Source organism: Heptranchias perlo, chromosome 1, assembly GCF_035084215.1.
Source record: "Heptranchias perlo isolate sHepPer1 chromosome 1, sHepPer1.hap1, whole genome shotgun sequence".
NCBI classification, from domain to species: domain Eukaryota; kingdom Metazoa; phylum Chordata; class Chondrichthyes; order Hexanchiformes; family Hexanchidae; genus Heptranchias; species Heptranchias perlo.
Window position 1 is genome coordinate 105,793,339 of NC_090325.1, and position 26,253 is coordinate 105,819,591.

At 43.3% G+C, this 26,253-nt stretch overlaps 1 protein-coding gene across 2 annotated transcripts in view; it reads right to left on the reverse strand.

Annotated features, from left to right (window-relative positions):
- The window catches only part of slit2 (slit homolog 2 (Drosophila)), a 433,881-nt gene extending 425,374 nt beyond the window's left edge, over positions 1-8,507 (reverse strand). For both annotated transcript variants that reach the window (XM_067989278.1, XM_067989268.1), the window contains exons 1-3: positions 7,441-8,507; positions 5,331-5,402; positions 3,982-4,053 (exon numbers count right to left, since the gene is read on the reverse strand). In XM_067989278.1, the coding sequence (XP_067845379.1) occupies positions 3,982-4,053; positions 5,331-5,402; positions 7,441-7,634 (338 nt within the window). In that variant the 5' untranslated portion in view covers positions 7,635-8,507. The remainder of the gene's footprint in view (positions 1-3,981; positions 4,054-5,330; positions 5,403-7,440) is intronic.
- Between the last annotated feature and the right edge of the window lie 17,746 nt (positions 8,508-26,253).

Below are 26,253 nucleotides of genomic sequence, written 5' to 3' on the forward strand. Positions count from 1 at the left end.
CTTGATGTCATGGTTAAGGTCAGGGAAGTTGCTGTGCAAAGGAATCGTGGGAACATTTCTTTTAAGTTCCACCCAGACTGTGCAGGTAAGCAAGCAATTACAGCATTGAGAAGCAACTGCTAGAATCAAAAAACAAACTCCAGGTGCTTTTTAAACACATTTCCCGGAAACGCAATTCAATTTGTTTCCTTCTTGAAGTGAAGGTGAAGGAATATGATGGAAATTCATTACAGATTAATACAAACTTCAAGAGAACATTCTTGCAGATTCCAGAGGCACGTAGAGATAAATTGCTTGTCAGATAACAATGTCTTCATGTCAGGTTGACTTGACAGCCACTAACAATGGGAATTTCCACAGCTTATTTCCAACAAATATGAAATATTTGCTCTGGGGCTGACAGCTGTGACTGCCTAGAGGGGCTCTATGGTAAATCATGTTCCACAGCTGAAAGTAAACTCAATCCCCCACACTTCAGTTGGGCCCTGCCAGCTATAGATCATTTCCAACAGTTGAGGCAGCCAATGTGCAGCGAGCTAGAGGGCTGCATTGAATGCCAATAGAAATCACCACCCCTACAGCTGCAATTGTATTCTCGACTAATATTCAGTGCATTCACGTGGGATGGTGGGTTCTGGTTCGGGAGAGACAATTAGTACACTAGCATTCCTGGCAGGAACACGCATACATCTAACCTGATCTGTATTGCATTTGTTTGTGTCAATATTGTGGATCAAGCTTCAGGTGAGGTTTTTGAACAGCAAGTACCGTTTCAGGTTTCATTCTATGCAGTCTTAGAAAAGGAGTAAACAAAAGCCGTAGGCTATAAAATTAAATATAATGACTACAGCTGCAGGGTTCTTCAGCAATGCAACCAATTCAGGGGAGGAATAAAACAAGCTCTTTGTTTTTAAGATTTTATTATGTACTCACACAACGGTCCTGTCGATTGTACAGTGATTTAATATTCTTTAGTAACTGAACAGCAATGCTAGTAACTAGGAAATCACCTAGACAGCAACATGATAACTGCTTGTTCTACAGAATAAAATTCAGGCCATTTTGCCCTTTTGTTCTACAGCAAGTCTGTCAGCAAGTAACCAGCCTTGTTTGCAGAGGTGACTAGGTAAAATATTTTTTATGAGTTGCTACAGTTTGCTTTTGAACCTCATTTGCACTGCATTGGTGCAGCAGTATTTCAAAGAGAGAGAAAAAAGCAGTTCCTAAATAAGGCTAATGTTTGTGAGCAGCCGCATGCTGTTATGTAATCAGCAGATGCAAAGCTTTGGAAAAGCATTATGTGAACTGGATTCACAGTAGATCATCTGCTTTCACTGGTGAAAGCTATAACTTATACGATTAAAAATCTTCGCCTGGAATTTCTGCGGGGGTTCTACCCAATCTGCTACTGTAACTTCAGTGGAAAATTAGCAGAACGCCTGGAGAAATGGCGTTACGGCCATTTACACCATTTCTCAGGGCTTCTGCTGAAGTTACGGTGGGAGATCGAGAGAACCCCATAGAAATTCTCTCCCCATGAGTCTGTAATATTGTACAACTGTAGAATGTATGATTACGGTGAGCTTCAAATGTTATCCTGACCAATATTTATCTCTCAACCAAAATCACTAAAAAAAATGGTCTGGTCATTATTTTGTTGCTCTTTGTGGGATCTTGCTGTGTGCAAATTAGCTGCCGCGTTTCCTACATTACAACAGCGACTACACTTCAAAAGTACTTAAATGGCTGTACTGCGCTTCGGGACGTCCTGAGATTGTGAAAGGCGCTATAGAAATGCAAGTCTTTCTTTCTTTCTCACCATCACATAGCTGGAAAAAAAATTAAACCTATTTTCAGCTGCAACAACAGTTCCTCATCCTTTCCTCTTAAAAATAAACTTTATCACATAATTTACACGCAAAAAAATCATTAAATCACAAATGTAAAAATAGAGTTTCCCATCTCACCCTTCAATTACTCTGATGTCTTTCTACCCCTCCTGTGCAAAATCAACAGCCTCGATCATGCAGACGCCCTTCCCTGTTAACAGTATCACATCTACAGACGCCCTTATATTCCATCGCCAACCCCAATATCCTAAAGCCCGACATGAAGAACTCATGCACATGCTGACAACATCATTAACTTGGCTCAGTTGGTAGCACGACTGCCTCTGAGTCACAAAATTGTGGGTTTATGCCTCGTTCTAGGACTTGAGCACATAATCTAGGCTGACATTCCAGTGCAGTACTGAGGCAGCATTGCATTATCGGATAAGATGTTAAATCAAGTCTGCCTGTTCCAGTGCTTTAAGTGAATGTTAAAGATCCCTGTTATGAAGAATGTTCCTCCTAAAAACAAGTTAACTGGTACTTCATCTCATTGCTATTTGTGGAATCCACCTTGGCACAAAATGTCTGCTGTTTGCCTACTTAACAACTGTCTATGTATATTAAAGTAATTCACTGTAGGTGAAGTGTTTTGAGACATTTCTGAGATACACATTAAGGTGTTGTATAAAGACAAATTTTTGTATCCCTTCCTACTCGCTGGTGCAAGCTCCACCCACTTCATGCTTTCCCACTTGCTCCCTCCCACAGCTTTCTGCTTGATGCCAGCTCTGGTCCCAAGAATCTTGTAGCTCTGGTCCCAGGAAGAGAGAATGAGAAAGCAACAGAGTAAGAAAAATAGATACTCAAAGAGAGAGAGAGAAAGAGAGAGAGGGAGAAAGTCAGTGAACCCATCCCTGATCCCCAAATGTTCCCTGTCCAGAAAGCTCAAGGCTCTCCTTAAGAAATACCAGCAGAACCAGTCCAACTTGTCCCTCATTGGCTTGAAGCCTTGTCCTTGAGTGGTCCTAATCCTCACCACCGCACTGACAGATAAGTAAAGAGCTAACTATAAGACCTCAGTGAGAAATAAAGCAGTGATGTCAGGTCAGTAAAGGTAACATGTTCAGAACACTGCATTTAATGCCTGAACCTATGCATGAGCAATGCCACGAAAGATCTAGTATATTATTCTGTTAAGTGTAGATTCAAACAAGAAGTGGTGTAGTGCAAATTCAGGGTCCTCCCATACCTAGGTCCTGTACACCAATTATACAATGCAGCTTCAAGTGTTAGCCTTTGCGGTGTTAAGAATGACTTAAGGTTTAGAAATTATGAGCATAACAAGATTTCCTTTATTTTCATTTAATCATAGAAAACTGCAGAGTAAGAAACATTCCCTAGGTCTATATTTTTCTCTTCACAATGCACAACAACTTGCATTCATATAGTGTCTTTAATGTGGTAAAACATCCCAAGGCGCTTCACAGGAGCGTAATTAGACATAAGGAAAATTGACAACGAGCCAAAGAACGAGACAGATGGCCAAAAGCTTGGTCAAAGAGGTAGGTTTTAAGGTGTGTCTTAAAAGGAGTAGAGAGAGGTAGAAAGGCAGAAAGATTTAGGGAGGGAATTCCAGAGCTTAGGGCTTAGACAGCTGATGGCACAGCCGCCAAGCTAAGCCCTACATATATACAAATGAAGGTTGATTTTCTGAATATCGGCTCTATAATCTGCACTATAAACATGTGCATGACATCCATGACGACTAAAAGTTTCATAAGAAAACTGGTACTCAAATAGTTCATTTCAAATAAATCTCTGAAAAGTTTATAACCAACTAAATATACAAAAATATTTTTAAAAAGTTAAAACTGAAGATTTCACATTTATCGAACCTTTTTGTTAGATTAATTATGTTCTAAATCATACAATGTTGCTACACCTTAGATACTGGAGGAACCCAGTAACAAAGTGAGAGGCAAAGTAAAGCAAAGAAAACTCATAAACTTGTGAAATTATAAAGTGAGAACTGTTGTCTTTTCACTTCCTGAATTTGATTTCTCCTGACCTGGTATTACTAATGACCATATTTGAATTCTTAATTTACTGGGACGTTGCTTTGTGAGGTTTAGCTATTGACAATACTTACAGTCTCTCCAGCTCCTTCAGATCCTGAAAGGCTCCCCTCTCAATGGTAGTTATTTGGTTCTCCATGAGCTGTCTGTGAAGCAGATGACAGAAAATTGAAGTCATGGCATCTTAATGCAATGAACAGCCAGGCAGCCATTAACACCTCGAATGACTGCATTTCAAATATTAACAGCAGACCGTGGGCTGGCTTGCCTTTATTCACAGCATATATTACCCTAGTTTGAGATTTCACATCCAATTTGCTCTGCCTGCTACTGACACCTGAAACCCATCCAGCTACATGTGGGGCACAAAAAAAGTGTGTTGGGGGGGAGGGGTGGAGAGGCAGTTCACCATTAAAAATATATTACAAAATCATCCTTGGAAATCTGCTCTAGAGTTCGGTATCTAGACCACCAGCAAAGGGGAAGAGGTATGACAAAAACATTTACCAGTAGCACAGCACTTTTAAGTTGTAGTGCCAGAAAAATAGAGGCAGACTGAATGAGCAGTGTTCATGTTGAGTAAGTGTATGTTGCTGCAGAATGTTGTTGTTACAGAATGACAAGTACACCAACACTTTGATTAGTATAAATTGTGAGCAGTGGATTTTATAATAATGTTGTTAATAAATTTCACTTGGGTAGAGGGCAATTTACAAAGTTTTTTAAAGAAACATATACATGTTTAAAGATATAAATATTTATTTAAAAGGGGGGGAGCAATATTAATGTTTGTGATTTATGCAAGAATCTTGTTCTGTCCTTTGAGATTTTCTGCATTTGAAGTACTTGAAATTGGCTGTGTCTCTGCGGCTGCTCGTTAAGTGGCATTTGGTTGTGTCAGTTCTCTAAGACTGGTGAATACTATTATTCATTTACAACTAACAAGTGAAGCTAAAATATAAAATACTGGTTCAGTTTGGCCCAGTAGAGTTTGGTAAGTGCATTGTCACACTGTGCTATTAAATCATCAAAACAGCAAGAAGCTTAGAGCATAGGATAGGTACTGGATAAAACACCACATTACATCATTACAGTTAACAATTCACCCAATGCTTCAGCTTCTAAATTCTAAAATGAATCAGGTTTTTATGCAGAAGAATTTTAGGATACCAATAACCAGGAGGGAGAGGAGCATTAAGAGCGTTATGGTCTTGATCTGTGGCATATAGTCACTGCTAACTCTGCCTTGTGCTAGTTCATACAACATCTAGCTCCTGCATTTCATTCACAAGGGACGATGGGAAGTAACATTAAATATGAAGCTGTAATTTACAAAAACATTTATGACACAAGCTGAACAGCTGGAAGTAAGAAGAAGCAGAAATGTATTTATAGATTGTGCAACAGAAAGATCTGGACTTACAGAACTCGCATATGTCTCAATCCTGCAAAGGCTGATTTGGTGATTCTTGTGATGTTGTTCCCATTCAAATCCCTGAAAGGAAACAATGTTAAAGTGTTTGACAATGTAGCAAGGAGAGACATGACAGATTCATTATCATTTCCTGAAGCGTACTCAAGTGTGAAAACAAGAGGCCAAATCTACGCCCAGTTATTGATACTTCACTCAGTGACACAAGCCATTTTTAGGCCTGTCTGGAACTTTAAGAAGTACAGTAACCCCCCCCCCCAAAAAAAAGGGGTGAATGTTCGGGAGTTAAAATGCCCTCCCAGGTCATTTCCTCTTACATTCCTGCAAGCAATATATAAAAGGGGAGCCAAAAAGAACTAACAACCACAGAATATTTAACACAGTTGAGGAAAAATTGAAATACTGACCCTTCTATCAACAACATGAAGAAACTGCATTTATATCATGCCTTCAAGGTCCCAAAGTGCTTCACATTTTGGGGTCAACAACTAATTGCATGAGCAAGAGTAGGAGGGGGAATAGTGACAGAGACCAAAGAAACAGTCAAAGAGATAGGTTTAAAAGGGGCTTTGGAAGGTGGGGGAAGGATGCTACAAGATGGATGGGTTTAGGAAAAGTTTCGGAATGTGGCAGCAAGGTGGCTGAAGGTATTTTTATGTGTGTGTTACTATTGAACCATTATCAATTGATAGCCATTTACCAAAAAGCTGATTCTGAATCTCCATAACAGGAAGGAAAAGGCAAGATGTTAAACTGTTCCCGTTGCCCAAAAAATAAGTGGACGTCGCCGTTTGCTGCAGCTTGTGCATTTCCAAGAGTCTCGAATAAATAAAAACAGAAACTTTTATCTTGGGATTTTTTCGTACCATTGCTTGCTTCTTTTTGAAAAAGCAGAAAGTGCGGCACAGGAAATGCAGAAAACCTCACTGTCATCTAGGATTTTTTTTAAAAATCAGTATTCATAGAAAAGTGTGTGTGGCTTTATGCTGTTTGCAAATGTAGACTTTGACAGCACAGCAAGCTCTTGAAATCTAATCCCATCAAGCATCTGAGACCACTTATACACTCCGCTAACTAAGCTCAATAAGGGCACAATTCTTTCAAACCTATTCAAGGCTTCATACACTTGCACAGAACGAACCGTTTAAAGAACTTGCGCTGTCCCACCTTATATTCAGAGCGAAATAAACGTCTACGGGGGAGGTGGGAGAGCTGCTATAAGAGGGGAACAGGAATCGGCTCCACGCGTTCTTTGACGACCGCTGCTAAATATTTTATTTTAGGAACAGTGTCGAAATCTTTCCTGATCTAGCATTAAAAAAATACCCGACGCATGTTCGAATGTCCATGAAACAATCTCATGGTCCCCAAGGAAGTCCATACTCCGGTTGACTGCTAAGTAGAAATATGTCCTCCAAGAGTTTAGCAATTAAAATTGTACTGTTACGGGTGAACACTTCAGCCAGATGTGTAATAAGGCGAAACTAGGGAAAATGATCAAAACCTTCTCCGATTGATGTGTTATTCTACAGAGCGCGACGGTCAGCCTGTAATAAGTGTATAGTCAAACTCCCAGATGTTTGATTGTGCATCAAACAGAACAATTCATTATTATCCCGGCTCTCTGGTGTAACAAACTCCCGTCTGCTCCAGAATGGCACGTTCGAAGCCGCTCTTGCGGTCCTCGTCTCTCCAAAATTGTCACAGTGCAATGACAATATTTCAACGTCACGCAAAAAAATGAAGCTTTTACCAAGATTCATACTCAGATTTTTAAACATGCCGGTTTCAAAGACCCATGCAGGTCCTTCCTCCAGTCTCCCGCATTAAACGTGAGGCATGAGACGAGCCAGTTACACGGTGAAATGGACAGACATCCTGCTCTAGAACTACCTCTGCATCACATTTAAACACTACGGAAAATGAACCGAAAATGACCAAGATTCAGTGTCACGAGTACTATCTGTAAACTATCTCAGTAATGGAGAAATGCAGAAGCGAATGCAGTATGCCAGCTATATAAAAAAAATTAAAAAGCTTGCAATATATCTGTGAAAAATAAACGAGCAAGAACCGGTGCTGCGAACAGGATTGTACTTACAGCCTCTCGGTGTTCCGAGGGATGCTTTTGGGAACCGAGCGCAGCCCCAGACCGTGACAGTCCACCGCCGTCCCAGCACAGGTACAGTGATTCGGGCAAACTTGGCCAGCAACTTCTCTCCAAGTGTTCGTCCCGATCACCAGGAGAAACCAGGAGAAAATCCTCCAAAATCCAAACCCGCTCATCGCTGCCATTGAGGGGAAACTTCGTTTTTAAAAAAAACAATAAACACGGAAAGCTTAAACAGGAACCCGAAGATGAATAAATGCGAGATGTTCGTTTCAAATCCGCCTTCCAAGTGTGACCGATCTCCTCTCCCAACTTTTGTTTCTGTCCCAGTGCCTGGGTGTTCGTGTGTGCAGAGATTTTCGAAGCAGCGATCGCTACAATCCCTGCAAACTCACAGAAACCAGTTCCCAGACAATAACACGTATCAACAGCGCCTTCTTTATCGCCACCATAGGAGGCTCCGGATTTCGAACAAATGCAACCAAACCAAATGAATTATCTTGTCACCGAATAGCTTCGGATCGTTCGACCACAACAGCCCAGATGATTCAACAGACGGCGCCGCATACAACGCCAGATATTGATTTCCTTTCAAGCATCCATCAAGCTGTCACTGACAGTCATGAGGATTTGGGGGAGAGATCAAACTCGCTCTAATTCAAACACACTAGATCTTGGCTATCAATATGTTTGTAATTGCTTAAAGTCCTGACAACCTGCCTTTTTTTGTTCTTTTAAGTCCAGATCCCAAGAAAACAAACCAGGAGTTTTTGTTCTCTCTCCCTCTGATTTTTTTTTTTTTAAAATCTCTTATCTTCGCTTTGCCCAAAACACCTGAAGGTAGGTGGGCAGTGAAAGAAATGTTTGCATTGTTGCACTCTCAGCGCCTCTTTCTAGTTGCATCAGTCGTAACGGATAGTTTGTTGGTTTAAAAAAAAGAAACCTGGGTGTTAAAAGAGAGAATTGGAAGTAGCAGAGTAGCCCGGTGTTGTGTGTGTCCCTCTCACATGCTGCTTAATGAGCCTGTTCTGATGCTCGCACCTCGCCTCCGCCGCCCTTCCACACTCACAACGCTGCAACATTCGCCGCGTTCGGGCACACGCTAATGTACCCGGCCCGCTGTCCCCGCCCCTTTCCACGCCCACCGCCGGCAGCGCCGTCCCATTGGATCCCCGCACGCCGGCTGATTAGCATACGGCGGAGACGCCGCGCGGGTAACAATGGAATGAATGGAGAGGAGAGTCCGAGATACTGAATGGGGTCCAAACGTGATTGGCACAAATAGCGTTCATTACTCAAATAGGGATCAAAGGTTTGGTCTCTTTTTCTGCTGTGCATTTTCCTCCTTTCTAACACTGCTGGTACAGACGAACCCCCCCCCCCCACCTCTCCAAAATAACTGAGTTTTAGCAACAAACAAAAAAGTCGGTTCGCATGAAAGACACTCCACTTTGTATGACATTCGCGTTTCAGAAGCACATTTCAGTGAGATTATTGGCAACATAATTCCTCACCCCGTGCAAAATAGCGATATTTTAGGTGTGAAGCTGTATTCTTTAGTGGGGTGGCGTTCAACTCTTACGTTTTGTTTACAAACGCGTGCCCTAAATAAATGAATGAATTGTCAAACCCATTCTTTTGTCTGGAGAGTGGAGCCACAAGACTCGTGCGTCATATTTTGCAAGGGTGGTGCTGTGCACAAGTGACATAATGATGTTTTGTCATATGATTAACGTCGGTGTGATGGCAAACAAAAATAGGTTGCCAATAACCTTTTATAAAGGCGATGCTTGTCAGTGTTACATTGTTATATACAATAGGTACATTTACAGTACAAGGCTGCTAACAATAATGCAAAACTTATAGATGTTAAAGATCAGGAAAATTGAGCGGAGAGCTCCAAATCTGTAAGAATCACCACCCCTCCCAACATATGTAGGAAATGAAATTTAATGCTGGTTATTATTCTAAATCTAAATTCATTTAAATGTCTATACTTCTAAATATACTGTGGATAATTTGCCAAAAAAAGGAGTAAAATAGCTTTCCTCCATTCCTAGCTGATTGTATCAGCTCAGTGCATCAGTTTTATTTCACACCTTTGTGCTCAGTGCGATTTATATAACCGCACAATATCGGTGTAGCAATCTGACCGAGAATGACTAAAACTCTCCCACATTCAAGCTGGCGACTGGTTTTAAGTGACAAATCCACGTGCAGAAGATCAAATCCGAATCAGCCTCTCCCAAGAGGAGAGTAGAAGCGTAAGACAGTTCTGAAACTTCTATTTCAAAAAAAAACTTAACATGACGCAAACAATAGCACAAGTCAACAAAAACACACCAATCCAAGGCAGTGACGCTTGTGTGGTTGCGTTGTGAAGTAATTTTACATGATGATGTAAGAACAGTTATGTGCAAATTTAGTTCAGCATAAGGAAGGAGATTTGTGAGACACTGTTAGTCATTGTTAGGGAGTCACTGGTCACTGGGGAGATACTAGTAGATTGGAGACAGACTAACAGAACGCCCATTTTCAAAAAGTGTGACAAATCCGATTTATATAACTACACACCCAATAGTTTAACATCAAAATCATGTAAAATAATGGAATGAATCATCAGGAGTAAACTTGAAGATCATCTGTACAATAATAACCCAGTATACAAAAGTCAGTGTGTATTCAGAGTAGGGGGGAGGGGGGTGTCATGCTTGGCCACTAGATAAAGTGACATTCTAAGTGAACTGTGGAAAGGCCTAAAACATGATGCACCTAGACTTCCAAAAGGGATTTGACAAAGTTCCAAATAAAAGGCTATTAACTGACTTCAAAGCTGTGGGAATTCAAGTTAAATGTTATGAATGGATAAGAAATGGGCTGAAGGGTAGAAAACAACACATATTTGTTAGGTGAATTTTGTCAGGGTGGGGGTAGTTCCCCAGGAATTGGTTCCTTGGACCTCCACTGTTTCTAATTTATGTCAATGACTTGGATTCAGACACTCTATGCACATTGGTCACATTTACAGATGATACCAAACTAAGAGGGACAGTGGGCTCAGAGGACACAGTTCAAAAATTACAGAATGAATTAGACAAAATATGCAAGTGGGCCGAACAATGACACATGAAATTTAATGTGGACAAGTGTAAAGTCCTAGATGTGTTAGTAGACTTCTCGCTCAATTTGTTCAACTACTGCAAATCAACAATCAACAAAGTTAATAGAATGCTGAACTAAATTTGCAAGAGGATGTCATATTCAAACTATATAGTACTCTGGTCAGACCACATCCTGAGCACTGTGTCCAATTCTGGTAACCAAGACAAAGGGAGATATTGAAGGACAAATGACAGTACAGAGAAGAACTATGAGTGTTAGAGGTCTAAGTTATGAGGAAAGACTGGAGATACTTGGGCTTTTGAGCCTTGAAAAGAAGCATCTGAAAGGTGATCTTATAGAGGTATATAAGATTATAGACAGTAAGCAAAAGTAAATCTGGGGGACACAGGTTCAAACTGGTAAAAGTCATACTCAGAACTGATATCAGGAAGGTCTCCTTCACACAGAGTGATCAACACTTGGAACAGATTTCCAGCTAGAGCAGTGGAGGCAAAAACCCAGGAAATATTTAGGAAAAATTGAATGACACAAGGGGGGACCGTGGAGCCTGTCTGTATGGATGAACTAAGATGGATCAAATGACCCTCCACATCTGTAATTATCTTGCGAATTGGAAGAAGAGTGTGGGAGGCCACAATACTAGCAACAGATATGGAGACCCAGCAAAAATTGAGTCTTTGTTGCTGTTGGTTGTAAGTAGGCCAGTAAGTTTGTAATCTGGAGTGCCAGTAGCTGTGCGACAGCCACGTGTCAGGAGTCAATGGCACTGTAATAATGTAAAAGCTCCTTTACTCACAGCCATCTTTTTGGGAGTCAGGCACTCAATCACGTTAGCTACTGATCTGCTACTAGCTTTTTGTTAAATGTTGGACTAAGTGCTCTCCAATACCTCCAGCTCCTATTTTTTTTTACTGCATCTTCACAGGCTTTAGGCCTTAGCAAATTTACCATTATGTTGCCGCCAGCTGTTGCTACCCACTGGGAGCTGGTGACACTAGCATGGCAGTACAGCAATATAAATACAGCTAATGTAGAAGCTATTTTTATACTGGTGGAAACCAGACAATTTGTTTGTTCCACACATTAGAGTGTAAACCACACATCAGAGTATAAACCAGCAAGATTAAAATGCTAATTATACAATATTTGTTGAATAGAAAGGGTTTGTACAGGCTTGCCAAATTACAATAAGTTAATTTCAATGACTAGAACTTTAGTTGTAGAATTAGTTTCCTACATACATCTACTGAGATCTGAAAAGCAAAGCATTATCTGAAAAACATCAACTCTACAAAGGTAGATTTTCCAACTGGCTTACGCAAAAGGAGCATTCTAACAGACTCAGAGGTCTGTGCCATTACATGTCAATTGTTTTGTTGTATAAGGGAATTGATCAAATCTGTTTTATTTGAATGCCTGATTCTCAACACTTTGTGGGACTATAATATTACAGTATGAGCAGATTTCCCAAAATGTTTCTTTATTTTCATTCTTGTACAATCAATCTCAAAATGTTGGGACTGAGGTGAGCAAAAAAAAATCTAGCTGAGATGCATTTTTATCATTTTACATGATTGTGGTATTTTATTTCAAGTGGCATGTATTGATTTAACTTTTGATTTGATGATTTTATACTATAAGCCATTGTGTGTTATTTAATATGTGCCAATAACCTTTTTGACCCCAGTAACTTAAAAAAACACTTTCCTGCAACCACTGAAAAATGTCCATAAATCTTGCTTTGGCACAGCATAGGTAGTTCTCCTGGTTCCCACTTGTCATGCGGAGGAATTCCAATTATCTGCATTTGAAATTCATGGGATTCTAGGACAGCCATGAGTTTCCACCAGAGTACACTCTCTTTCAGCATTACTGACACTTTAGGATATTCTAAGCCAGCCATCTGTGTGCATCTTACAATCTAGAGTGTACACTACATTTAGATTTAATGAGCCAAAGAAAGTAGCAACTGTTAATTATTTATTTTTAATTCTTCCTATATTTTCTCCCCACACAGACAACTAAGAAGGAATTTTTGTAAGTTATTTTTTAGGAACTCATTATTTTAATGAGTATTTTTGATGTCAAAAGTGTAAGTTGTGTTTGTGTTTGTGTCTGCATCTGTGCGTATGTGTGCCTGTGTCTGCGCGTGTGTGTATGTGTCTGCACGTGTGTATCTGTGTGCATGTGTCTGTGTCTGCGTGTGTCTGTGTCTGCATCTGCACGTGTGTCTGTCTGCACATGTGTCTTTTTTTTATTCGTTCATGGGATGTGGGCGTCGCTGGCGAGGCCAGCATTTATTGCCCATCCCTAATTGCCCTCGAGAAGGTGGTGGTGAGCCGCCTTCTTGAACCGCTGCAGTCCGTGTGGTGACGGTTCTCCCACAGTGCTGTTAGGAAGGGAGTTCCAGGATGTTGACCCAGCGACAATGAAGGAACGGCAATATATTTCCAAGTCGGGATGGTGTGTGACTTGGAGGGGAACGTGCAGGTGGTGTTGTTCCCATGTACCTGCTGCTCTTGTCCTTCTAGGTGGTAGAGGTCACGGGTTTGGGAGGTGCTGTCGAAGAAGCCTTGGTGAGTTGCTGCAGTGCATCCTGTGGATGGTACACACTGCAGCCACAGTGCGCTGGTGGTGAAGGGAGTGAATGTTTAGGGTGGTGGATGTGGTGCCAATCAAGCGGGCTGCTTTATCTTGGGTGGTGTCGAGCTTCTTGAGTGTTGTTGGAGCTGCACTCATCCAAGCAAGTGGAGAGTATTCCATCACACTCCTGACTTGTGCCTTGTAGATGGTGGAAAGGCTTTGGGGAGTCAGGAGGTGAGACACTCGCCACAGAATACCCAGCCTCTGACCTGCTCTCGTAGCCACAGTATTTATATGGCTGGTCCAGTTAAGTTTCTGGTCAATGGTGACCCCCAGGATGTTGATGGTGGGGGTTTCGGCGATGGTAATGCCGTTGAATGTCAAGGGGAGGTGGTTAGACTCTCTCTTGTTGGAGATGGTCATTGCCTGGCACTTATCTGGCGCGAATGTTACTTGCCACTTATGAGCCCAAGCCTGGATGTTGTCCAGGTCTTGCTGCAGGTCTGTGTGCACGTATGTGTGTCTGCGCGTGTGTGTCTCTGTGTAAAAAAAATAAAAAAGCAAAATATTATTTGAATGGAGAAATACTACAAAATGTTGCGGTACAGAGGGTGTCCTCGTACATGAAACACAAAAAGTCAACATACAGGTGCAGCAGGTAATCCGGAAGGCAAACGGAATATTGGCCTTTATTTCTAGGGGGATGGAGTATAAAAGCAGGGAAGTCATGCTACAACTGTACAGGGTGCTGGTGAGACCACACCTGGAGTACTGTGTACAGTTCTGGTGCCCTTATTTAAGGAAGGACATACTTGCATTGGAGGCAGTTCAGAGAAGGTTCACGAGGTTGATTCTGGGTATGGGAGGGTTGTCTTATGAGGAAAGATTGAACAGGTTGGGTCTATCCTCATTGGAGATTAGGAGAATGAGAGGAGATCTTATTGAAATATACAAGATTCTGAGGGGACTCGAAAGGGTAGATGCTGAGAGGATGTTACCCCTCATGGGGGAATCAAAAACTAGAGGGCATAGTCTCAAAATAAGGGGTCGCCCATTTAAGACGGAAATGAGAAGGAATTTCTTCCCCCAGAAGGTCATGAATCTTTGGAATTCTTTACCCCAAAAAGCTGTGGAAGCTGAGTCATTGAATACATTCAAGGCTGAGTCAGACAAATTTTTGATCAGCAAGGGAGTCAAAGGATATGGGGAAAGAACGGGAAAGTGGAGTTGAGGTGAAAATCAGATCAGCCATGATCTCATTAAACGGCGGAGCAGGCTTGAGGGGCCGAATGGCCTACTCCTGCTCCTATCTCTTATGGTCTTATGGTGTCTGCGCATGTGTGCATCAGTGTCTGCATGTGTGTGTGTGTGTGCACGTGTGTGTCTGCACATGTGTGTGTCTGTGTTTGTATGTGTGTCTGTGTCTGCGCATGTGTGTCTGTGTCTGCATGTGTGTGTGTCTGTTTGCATGTGTGTCTGCACATGCGTGTGTATCTGCGCATGTATGTGTCTGTGTCTGCGCATGTGTACAGCTGTGTCTGCATGTGTGCGTGTGTGTGTCTGCGTGTGTGTGTCTGTGTCTGCCCGTGTGTGTATCTGTGTTTGCGACTGTGGGTGTGTCTGTGTCTGCACGTGTGTCTGTTTCTGCGCATGTGTGTCTGTGTCTGCATGTGTGTGTCTGTGTTTGCACGTGTGTGTCTGCGCGTGTATCTGTGCATGTGTGTATCTATCTGCATGTGTGTCTGCGCGGCATGTGTGTATCTGCGCGTGTGCGTGTGTCTGTATCTGCAATTGTGTGTGGCTATGTCTGCATGTGTGTGTGTCTGCACATGTGTGTGTCTGTGTTTGTACGTGTGTCTGTGTCTGCACATGTGTGTCTGTGTCTGCATGTGTGTGTGTCTGTACCTGTGTGTTTCTGCACATCTGTCTCCGTGTGTGTCTGTCAGCACATGAGTTTGTGTCTGCGCATGTGTGTGTCTGTGTCTGTATCTGTGTGTGGGGGTGAAGTGGAAAAGTAAGCTCCATTAGAATGTAACAGGAGCAAAAAGATGACGGGGTTAGGTTTGTGCTGAGTCAGTGGTGGTAGTGTTGAGGGGAGGAGGGAGGGTGCTACCTACTGGCAGCAGCTTAAGGGTGCAGGTGGGTGAAGAATGGGAGCAGTTCACCCTCATCTCACCTTGGGAATGGAATGATGATCAGTTCAAGGGGGTGGAAAGAAAAATAACAGCACAATATTTGAAAACAGAAAATGCTGGAAAACACTCAGCAGGTCAGGAAGCATCTACAGAGAGAGAAACAGAGTTAATGTTTGAGCTAGATGACCTTTCATCAGAAGGCTTCATTTTTCTGTTTTTATTTCAGATTTCCAGCATTTGCAGTATTTTGCTTTAGTTTATGGTTCTTTACTTAAATGACAACTTTCTTATATTTCAAGTGAATACTTTATATGAATATTATATCAGCACGTTTTGCTTATTGTATCGTGTACAAGTAGAAATTCTCAGCCGAGTATGTTCCACTGTATGGAAAAAAAAATCTACTTTAAGGAAATGCAAACACTTTCAAAAAAAGTAAGTTCTAATTTTCATTCTTTAGATATACACATCCCAGGAGCTGAATTCTCAAGGGCTTTGAGCAAGCAAACCAAATTCAAAATCCTTTTTTCCTCTGGGCAAGAGTTAACATTTTAAGACTACTATCTCTTTTATATGATATTGCATGGGTGAAGATGTACATGGCCTCAACTTCAATTGGCTCGAATCATCTTTGTTCAATTTTGTTTTCTCGACCTTTTCTGAGACTTCTTTTTTCCCTCCAATTTGCACCCCCTTCTCCTGAAGGTTTCAATCCTGCTGGAATATAGTTCTACAGGCACCAACCAACCTCTATAACCTTCACTAAGTGGCTAATCTCCACATGCATACCTAAACAATGAAAGTCAGAAAACTATTCGATCCTGGCAGGGTGCATTAAATTCAGGTCAATCAAACCCGATCCCACCTTTACCTGATATCCACACACTCTCAACTGCTGGCTAGGGACTAGCAGCAGGAACCTTGGTTGATTTTCTGATTCCCTGTCCCTGGAGTTCTGAAGTCAGTTGTGTTGACCTACATTCACCATGACTGAGATCAGTTAACTCAGTGCATTCTGGGGATCAAACCAGGGGCATTCCCTAGTCTGAATGGCTCAATGCCATAATAGCAAGTACATTTACCATCTGGAGAGACAAGCTATTGTAGGATTATCCTACTAACAGATTATAATTGATGCAAGGTTTCCCATTTCCCTGTGAGATTCAGTAAATAAAACTCAATATCAATGCAGGTCAATTCACATCATGCAATTCCATCAGTGAAATTGCTCACTATTTGGGCACCCACCACTAACAAAAACAAACTGAACCAAGACAAAATTATTCCCCCTCCAAAAAAAAGACACATGTATATACACTATCATAAAGAAGATAAGGTACATTATGTTTCAAGGATGGAACACACCTTGGTTTCTGATGATGTTGACAAATTCCTCATGCCTCATTCCCATATCTTATTAAGTTATCTGAACCCTTTGCTATATTTCCATGTACTACACTTATTCAAGTGTTGTCCTAGAATCATAGAATCTTACAGCACAGAAGGAGGTCATTCGGTCCATCGTGCCTGTGCCGACTCTTTGAAAGAGCTATCCAATTAGTCCCACTCCCCTGCTCTTTCCTCATAGCCCTGCAAATATTTCCTTTTCAAGTATATATCCAATTCCATTTTGAAAGTCACTATTGAATCTGCTTCCACTATTCTTTCAGGCAGTGCATTCCAGAACCTCCCAATACATTAATGCAAAGTAACACACCAGTAAATACATTTCTAGCACTGGTTTTTATCATAAAATTACCAGAGTTTACACAGAATGTAGTTATTGTTTTAAACTGTGTCATGTTTGGGAATTATACATATTGATATCTGAATAAAGGATACTAATAGGTTTTTAATTTTTGGGGCTGAGGTCAGCTTAAGGATATGAGGATTGTACATCGAGGTCCTTCCTTGTATTTGTAGTCCCAAACTACATCTCAGTGGAATTTGCTTTATACTGATCAGTCAGCATTACTGATCAAATCTGACTTTCCAAAACCATTTCTCAGTTATGCAGATCAGTCAGGATCTAATTGCTCGGCAGAACAGGCTCGAGAGGCTGAATGGCCGAATCAGGTTTTTACATTCCTATACAAGTTTATTTGCACTTGGTTATAATAATCAATGAGCATCGTAAGGTTCAATTTGGAAGTGATTCCCTTTCAATGATTCACAGCCAGAATGCAGAAAAGATTTACTAGAATGGTTCCGGGGATGATCAACTTCAGTTACGTGGGTAGACTGGAGAAGCTGGTATTGTTCTTAGAGCAGAGAAGGTTGAAAGGAGATTTGTTAGAAGTGTTCAAAATCATGAGGGGTCTAGATAGAGTAGATAAAGAGAAACTGTTCCCATTGGCGGAAGGGTCGAGACCTAGAGGAAATAGATTTAAGGTGATTGGCAAAAAAAACAAAGGCGACATGAGGAAAAACTTTTTTACACAGCGAGTGGTTATGATCTGGAATGCACTGCCTGAAAGGGTGGTGGAAGCAGATTCAATCGTGGCTTTCAAAAGGGAATTGGAATTTGAAGAGGTGACTAAAGTAATGGACAGAGGAATGTCAATGGATGTTATTTATATAGATTTCCAGAAGGCAGTTGATAAAGTCCCACATAAGAGACTGTTAGCTAAGATAGAAGCCCATGGAATCGAGGGAAAAGTACGGACTTGGTTAGGAAGTTGGCTGAGCGAAAGGCGACAGAGAGTAGGGTTAAAGGGCAGGTACTCACATTGGCAGGATGTGACTAGTGGAGTCCCGCAGGGATCTGTCTTGGAGCCTCAATTATTCACAATATTTATTAACAACTTAGATGAAGGCATAGAAAGTCACATATCTAAGTTTGCCGATGACACAAAGATTGGTGGCATTGTAAGCAGTGTAGATGAAAACGTAAAATTACTAAGGGATATTGATAGATTAGGTGAATGGGCAAAACTGTGGCAAATGTGAGGTCATCCACTTTGGATCAAAAAAGGATAGAACAGGGTACTTTCTAAATGGTAAAAAGTTAAAAACAGTGGATATTCAAAGGGACTTAGGGGTTCAGGTACGTGGATCATTGAAGTGTCATGAACAGGTGCAGAAAATAATCAATAAGGCTAATGGAATGCTGGCCTTTATATCTAGAGGACTAGACTACAAGGGGGCAGAAGTTATGCTGCAGCTATACAAAACCCTGGTTAGACCGCACCTGGAGTACTGTGAGCAGTTCTGGGCACCGCACCTTCAGAAGGACATATTGGCCTTGGAGGGAGTGCAGCGTAGGTTTTCTAGAATGATACCCAGACTTCAAGGGTTAAGTTACGAGGAGAGATTACACAAATTGGGGCTGTATTCTCTAGAGTTTAGAAGGTTAAGGGGTGATCTGATCGAAGTTTATAAGATATTAAGGGGTACAGATAGGGTGGATAGAGACAAACTATTTCCGCTGGTTGGGGATTTTAGGAGTAGGGGGCACAGTGTAAAAATTAGAGCCAGACCTTTCAGGAGCGAGATTAGAAAACATTTCTACACACAAAGGGTGGTAGAAGTTTGGAACTCTCTTCTGCAAACGGCAATTGTTACTAGCTCAATTGCTAAATTTAAATCTGAGATAGATAGCTTTTTGGCAACCAAAGGTATTAAGGGATATAGGTCAAAGGCAGGTATATGGGGCTCGAATTTAGCAGGCCTGCGGGTTCCCAGCGGGTGGTCCTCCGGGAGCGTCGAAATCGCGAACGGCGAAATTAGTGGGTTGCCTACGCGATCGTAGCAGGCAACACACTAATAGGAATCAATTACCTGCTCCTCCGGGGTCCACGGCACTGGCCTGCGCGTCGGTCGGGCTGCGCATGCGCAGTTCGATCTGTCAGCTGGAGGCTCTCTAGTTAAAGGGGCAGTCCTCCACTGACAGATGCTGCAACCAATAGAACAAATTGCAGCATGGAGCAGCCCAGGGGGAAGGCTGCTCCCAGTTTAATGATGCCTCACCCCAGGTATCATCAGATGGGGTGAGGAGGAGGGGGAGGACACAGATCTTCCCCCCGGCGGGCGGGAGGAAGCAGCCTGCCTCTGCCACCAGGAAGGCCTGGCTCGAGGTGGCAGAGGGGGTCACCTGCGCCACCAACATATGGCCCACCTGCATACAGTGCAGGAGGCGCTGCAATGACCGCAGTAGGTCCGCCACAGTGAGAACACGAAGTCTTTCCCCTACACTCCGTCTGCCACAACACTGCCCCCACCCCACATCTCCTTCGGCACCGCCCACACTGTTCTATCACATCACCCTTCATACCCACTCACACCCCGTCCTCATCTTACCTCCACCTACTCACTTCGCCAGTACTCATCCTGCCACTAACACGCAACCCAATCCTCATACAATCTCATGGCTCCGTCCCATACTCACCCTCTCGTGCATCTCCCTCACGGCCAGCCTCACTCAACCTGCCACCACCTGTGCTGCAGCCACAGGGCATGCATCACATATGTGCAGTAGGCAGCGTAAGGCAAACGTCTCGTCAGCATGAAGGGGGTGCACAAGGGTGTCTGAGGGTTTGTCATGGGTGTTACCCATATTGAATTTCAGAGCAACAAACAGCACACATTATATTGGCACCACCACTGCCATGTCTCCGCGAATCCTGTCCGTTGTGTCCAATAATGCCCGCTCCTGGGTATCACTATGAGGACCCACCACTGATGCCACCCATCGTGTTACTGCAGAGTAGGTGCAGGTGTATTTGCAGGGCTCGTCCGCGCAGACGACTGAGAGACATCGGCGGTGTAGCCGGCTGCACCCTGGAAGGATGCGGAGGGGAAGGTGTGGAGGGCAGTGGTGACTTTGCCAGCGACAGGTAAGCAGTTGGTGCTGGGGCCAGGCAGGAGCAGCTCAGCATGAAAGAGGCTGCAGATCTCCACGACTACATGTCGAGCGAATCTGCGCCTCCCTGTGCACTGCTGCTCGGAGAGGTCCGGGGAGCTGCGCCTCGGTCTGTGGACCCTGTGGCGAGGGTAGTGCCCTCTGCGACGTGTCTCTCTCTGCGGTAGCCCTCCCTCCTGCTGTGCAGGTGGGCGTGCAACAACACCGTGTTGGGGGGATCCACGTCTCTGCGGCGGACGGCGTGGACTGCGAGGCTGCTGGTGCTGGTCATGCTCTTCGTCCTCCGAGGGTGTCCACACACCACCCAACTGGCAGGTGTTGGTCTGAGGGGTTGTGCAGGGTAGGTGTGTGGTTCCTCGGACTGGGGCTGCGGTTTCGTGTCGGTCTGTCCTCTGGCTTGGCGGGGGGTGGTGGAGGGCAGGGGTTGCCCTATGTGACGCGGTGGCCTCCTGCGTGGGTGAGGGATCTCCCCCGTGGAGCGCACCTTGGCACCTGCCACAGGCTGCTGGCTGCAACACGCCTGGTTGGAGGGAGTCTGTTTCCCCCAGTGTGGGAAACTGACTGCCTTGAACCTAAAATCCCACACTTCCTCTTTTGACAGCTGCTTCAGCTCATTAACTGACCACAACGAGCAAGTTAAGTACTCTCAAGTGGAACCCCGCTGGCTTTAATTGCCTGCAGGATTCCCACCAGCGGGGCTTGCGCGCGCAGCCCCGCACGTCAGCGCGGTACCCGGAAGTGGCCGGGATTTCGTCGCGATCCGGTCACGTGACCGGAGATGGGGATTTTCGGGGCCACCCCGCTGGTAACCCGCCGGAAACCCGACCCTAAAATCGAGCCCATGGAGTTAGATCACAGATCAGCCATGATCTTATCAAATGGCGGAGCAGGCACGAGGGGCTGAATGGCCTACTCCTGTTCCTATGTTCCTATGTACTTCAAGAGAAAAAATTTGCAGGGCTACGGGGGAAAGGGCGGGGCAGTGGGACTAGCTGGATTGCTTTTGCAGAGAGCGGGCACGGGCTCAGTGGGCCGAATGGCCTCCTTCTGTGCTGTAACCTTTCTATGATTCTAGGAAGGAATTTCACGGCTCATGCAAACCACATGCCGGTGAACCTGGGACATGCTGAGATTTGGGGGGAGCTCATGGGTTTAGACATTATGGTGTTAACGTTGTTTTTCTGGGGGTTCTGCCGATCTCCTGCTGAAGTGACAGTGGGAAATCAAGAGAACCCCCGTGAAATGTCCAGGCCTGTTGCCTCAAAATTGAAAGACTGTATCCGCGGCACGAAATCTCTCTCGAGAGGAGCACAATGGCTGGAAAATCGGGAGCATGAAAATTGGGCACAATGACCTCCAGACCCAACTCTTTGATCTGCCCTGATTCCCTAATCTGTTTTGCAATTTCAGGCCTTAGAAGTGAAATAAAATCAGAAGTGATGAGGAAACACGTGTTATGTCAGCGCGGCATGAAATGGAAAAGTGCTTATGGATTCTAGAAATAATGAAAGAGACGATTCACGGTGCTAACTTGCATGCATTTTAACACTTATCCTGGCTCTCTGTTCAACTAAACAATGAGGAGAATTACAGACGTTTGCTGTACTGCCAGCTGTTTAGGCATTTATGACGAATGTATTTACGTTGTTTGTTGGTTTTAGAATTGCACTGTTGTTTTTCTGCAAATAAAAACCATAAAATCAGTTCCGCTCCATGGTTTCATTAGTGCCGCTCTCTGGTGCACAGAAACGCAGGAATTTGCATGTAGCGATCATCCAGATATAACAATCAAAAGGAAGCGTGCTCAAATTGATCACTATAACTGGGTTTCACTGTAATTATAACACACCCTGTTTAGTCTATGCAGTCAGGTCAGTGTTGCATGAATTTTACTTGTTAAGTATTTAGTTGCTTTCTTGGATAAGGAGGTTACTTTATTGATTAGGTGATTGTTACCAATGGCGCTTGGGCGCTTGCATCAGTACTTTCTTTTTCCAATGAATACAGCAGGAGTACAAGTGTGGATGTAAAAAGTAATCCGACATTAAGCAAAACAGTCAGCATTTTTCCTGTCCTTTACCATCCTCATTTTATGGAGATGCCGGTGATGGACTGGGGTTGACAATTGTAAACAATTTTACAACACCAAGTTATAGTCCAGCAATTTTATTTTAAATTCACAAGCTTTCGGAGATTTTCTCCTTCCTCAGCAAACATTTGCCTGAGGAAGGAGAAAATCTCCGAAAGCTTGTGAATTTAAAATAAAATTGCTGGACTATAACTTGGTGTTGTAAAATTGTTTACAATCCTCATTTTAGGCACTGGCAATATGCACAGGAATAGTTCTCGTATTCAACCTGTAGAATCTTTCAATCGAACAGGTTTGCATAGCAACATGCTACTAGTACCAAGGCAAACCAGTTTTGAATGTCTGCAGAGCACATGCATTTTTTTGGTAAGTTTTCAAATTTCAGCGTAACTTAACACCATTACTGACTTTTGCCACGCTGCCTGCAACATTTACCACACCGCAGGCAGATAATGAAAAAGGAAATGTACATCTGCAGTTTTCAAATAGATTTTCAAATAGATAAGTGGTTCAATCTGCACCATCGAACGTGTATCTGAATTCCAGTTTTGACTGGCAGTTGAACTCAGTGAGTGAATTGTACCAGTGCTTGGCTTGCCCGTTAGGTGGAGCACTTTATGATAATAAGAGTGTCCCAACTCGGGGAGAAGAATAGCTTTTAGGATTCTCTTACAGAGGCACAGCTCATATCAGCCAAATACCAGGGCCAACTTCAGACAGCCATGAATCCCATGGTTACATAGACGCCAGCCTTGAGGTCTTACTCAGTTCCAACTTACCTTTACAATCTCGCAAAGTCGCTAACTGCACATTGATCAGGTGATCACAGGCCGAGGGAGCATCTTCTGTAGTATGCTCACTAATTATCTGTTCAGGAGAGAGGGGGATTGGAAAAGATTTCTGAAGGAAAAGGATGTAGTTGGGAGATATTTTTAGAGTAACAAAGTGTGAGCAGTACTAAGCAAATGACTAAACACAGAAATGTCAGCCCCAGGAAAAGTAACAGAGAAAGAATCTGAGAAAAGGGGAGAGTAACCATGCCAAATGGGAGACTAGCTGTCAGAGATATTTCTATTGACCCCTTAAAAGCAAGGTGGTGGAATTTTAACTGCCAGCAGGTTTCTGGTGGAATCTGCTGGTTTCGGTTAGATTCCCACCTGCCTGTAGCAGAATGGCGATTTTAACCACCAGAACGGATGGGAAGTGACTGCCGTTCTGTGGAAATTCGGGCCACCTGCCAGCACTCAGTTAAATGTGGGGCCAGTGTTCCAGGGCGTCTTGTGGTAAGGAAGTGGGGGGGTGCGGTGGGGGAGGGTCCAGGGCAGGAGAATCCAAACTTTCTTTGTGAGGCTTGGAGAAGCACTCCTGGCGCCACAAAGGAAAATTATAAAGTTACCTCGAATGCCCTCTTCTGCTTCCGATCCTCTTCTGACTTAAGGTCACCTGGCGGGAAACCAACTTCTCCGCTCAGTTCAGAGTTAAAATCGGTTGGTGCCCAATGACATCATGGGACCCCCTTCTGCATAGTTAAAGAAGGACATCACCGGTTTCAAGCAGGTGCCTTTGCTGCCTGCTTAGAAGAACAGGTCAAGATTGATGACAATGGGATCCAGGCATTGATATTGGCAGATAATTCTCTTGGTCAATTTTAACTGCCTACCTGCCCACTTACTGCTGGGTGGGTAGGGTTAAAATTGCCCCAGTGTCATATTGATGGTGACCACAGAAGGATTGACTGCCCAGACCATCCTACGCTCCATAAGAAATGTGGCAGCAAAGACCTAATGTGAGGTGGTTGGGTGGGGAAAGAAGAACGAAAATATAAAGTAGTGATGTGTAGAATACAGCAGAGCTGCTAAGATTTTTATTTTTGTTCTTCTCTCTCCCAGCACAATATTGTTACTTGTTTTTCTCTTGGATTCTTAGATTCCCTTGCACCACAACAATTTCTAATCTGAGAGGACATTCAAGTGTCAATGTTCCTCTCCTTATTCTAATGCCTATGGTCAGCTATTATATGGTCACGGGAATGGCACGGGTTAAGTCATTCTTCAGTTTACTCTGCACCCACCGAGACAATACTTCACCTATATTCATCACCTTCTCTAGACTACCTGACAGAGATTTAGGACTCACTGCATATGACCCGTGGGGAGAATCCATAACCTACAACCCTGGTATTATGCACTAACATAGTGTGGCACAAACTCTCTGTTGATTGTGTTATTATTCAGACATATCTGGTTAGGGAGGGGTCAATCTATTTACATAGAATTACATAGAATTTGCAGCACAGAAACAGGCCATTCGGCCCAACTGGTCCATGCTAGTGTTTATGTTCCATACGAGCCTCCACCAACCCCTCTTCATCTAACCCTACCAGGATAATCTTCTATTCCTTTCTCCCTCATGTGTTTATCAGGCTTCCCCTTAAAGGCATCTATGTTATTCACCTCAACTACTCATTGTGCTAGTGAGTTCCACATTCTAACCACTCGCTGGGTAAAGAAGTTCTTCCTGAATTCCCTATTGGATTTATTGATGACTATCTTATATTTATGGCTCCTAGTTTTGGACTCCCTCACAAGTGGAAGCAATCAAACCTTTTCATAATCTTAAAGACCTCTATCAGGTCACCCCCCAGTCGTCTCTTTTCTAGAGAAAAGAGCCCCAGCCTGTTCAATCTTTCCTGATAGGTATAACCTCTCAGCTCTGGTATCATCCTTGTAAATCTTTTTTGCACTTTCTCCAATGCCTCTATATCCTTTTATAATATGGAGATCAGAACTGTGCACAGTACTCTGAGTGTGGGCTAATCAAGGTTCTATATAAGTTTAACATAATTTTTCTGCTTTTCAGTTCTATCCCTTTAGAAATCAACCGCAGTGCTTTGTTTTTTCTTTTTTATGGCCTTATTAACCTGTGTCACTACTTTTAGTGATTTGTGTATCTGCACCCCCAGATCTCTTTGCTCCTCTACCCCATTTAAACTCTTATTTTCTAAGGAGTATGTGGCCTCCTTATGCTTCCTAACAAAATGAATCACCTCACACATATAGCTTAAATTAAAGATTTTTGTTGCTTCTATTTGTTTATATATATATATATATATATTATTGGCAACTCTTTTTGAGCATAAGAGACACATATTTAAAATTTGTTTGTCCCAATCCTTTTTGAAAAGCATTTCTCAATCAGTCTTGTTCAAATTGAGTAGTCCATCTGAAGCCACCATAGAGAGATGCCAGAAAGAGACTTTATGGTCAGTCAGCAACAAACTGCCATTTAAAGGTTAATATTCAAGGTCCTTTGCCTTGAAATTGCTAAGCCATTCTGGTGGCCTCCCACTGTAACTACAGCAGGATTCTGGCAGTATTTCTGTAAACTCTGCCAGGACCTGGATACATGTTGGAGCTTTCAGTGGCCTTGTTTGGGGCGAAGCTTTCTCCTGCTGCAAATAAGACCACTGATGTAAAGAAGGCGGGGCCAAAGGCAGGGACTGCCTATGCTGGGAATCCTCAGTCTAAAGGAGACTCAGTGTAAGTTTGGAGGCTGGTACACCTAGTGAGTTGAGACAAACTGGTTTCCTGAAGGGTACAAGGGATGGGTCTGGGCCAGGGAGGTAACCTGGATCCTCAAAGATAAGGGAAGTCAATTGAAATTTAATTAATCATATTGTTGGACAAAGGGTGGTGGGGGGGGGGGGGTGATGGGAACACAAAACAGTCTTTGTGTGGGGGGGGGAGAGGAGGGCTGGGGTGCAGTATCCAAGCACACTCTCCCCCAGATGACAGCAAGCATTAGAACTTGTCAACTGTGTGGATTAGTGAGGACCCAAGATGCTCAGGTACCCGCCGTCCCCATACAGATTAGGTGTCCTTCTTCGACTCCGCATACTTTTGTGTGGTCAATGCTGGAGACCACTGGTGGGCATGATCAAAGACCTAACTGCTGGGATCCATCTTGGAGGGCCTTGTATCTGGAAGGAGAGGTAATCCTGAAACTGCTGTAAA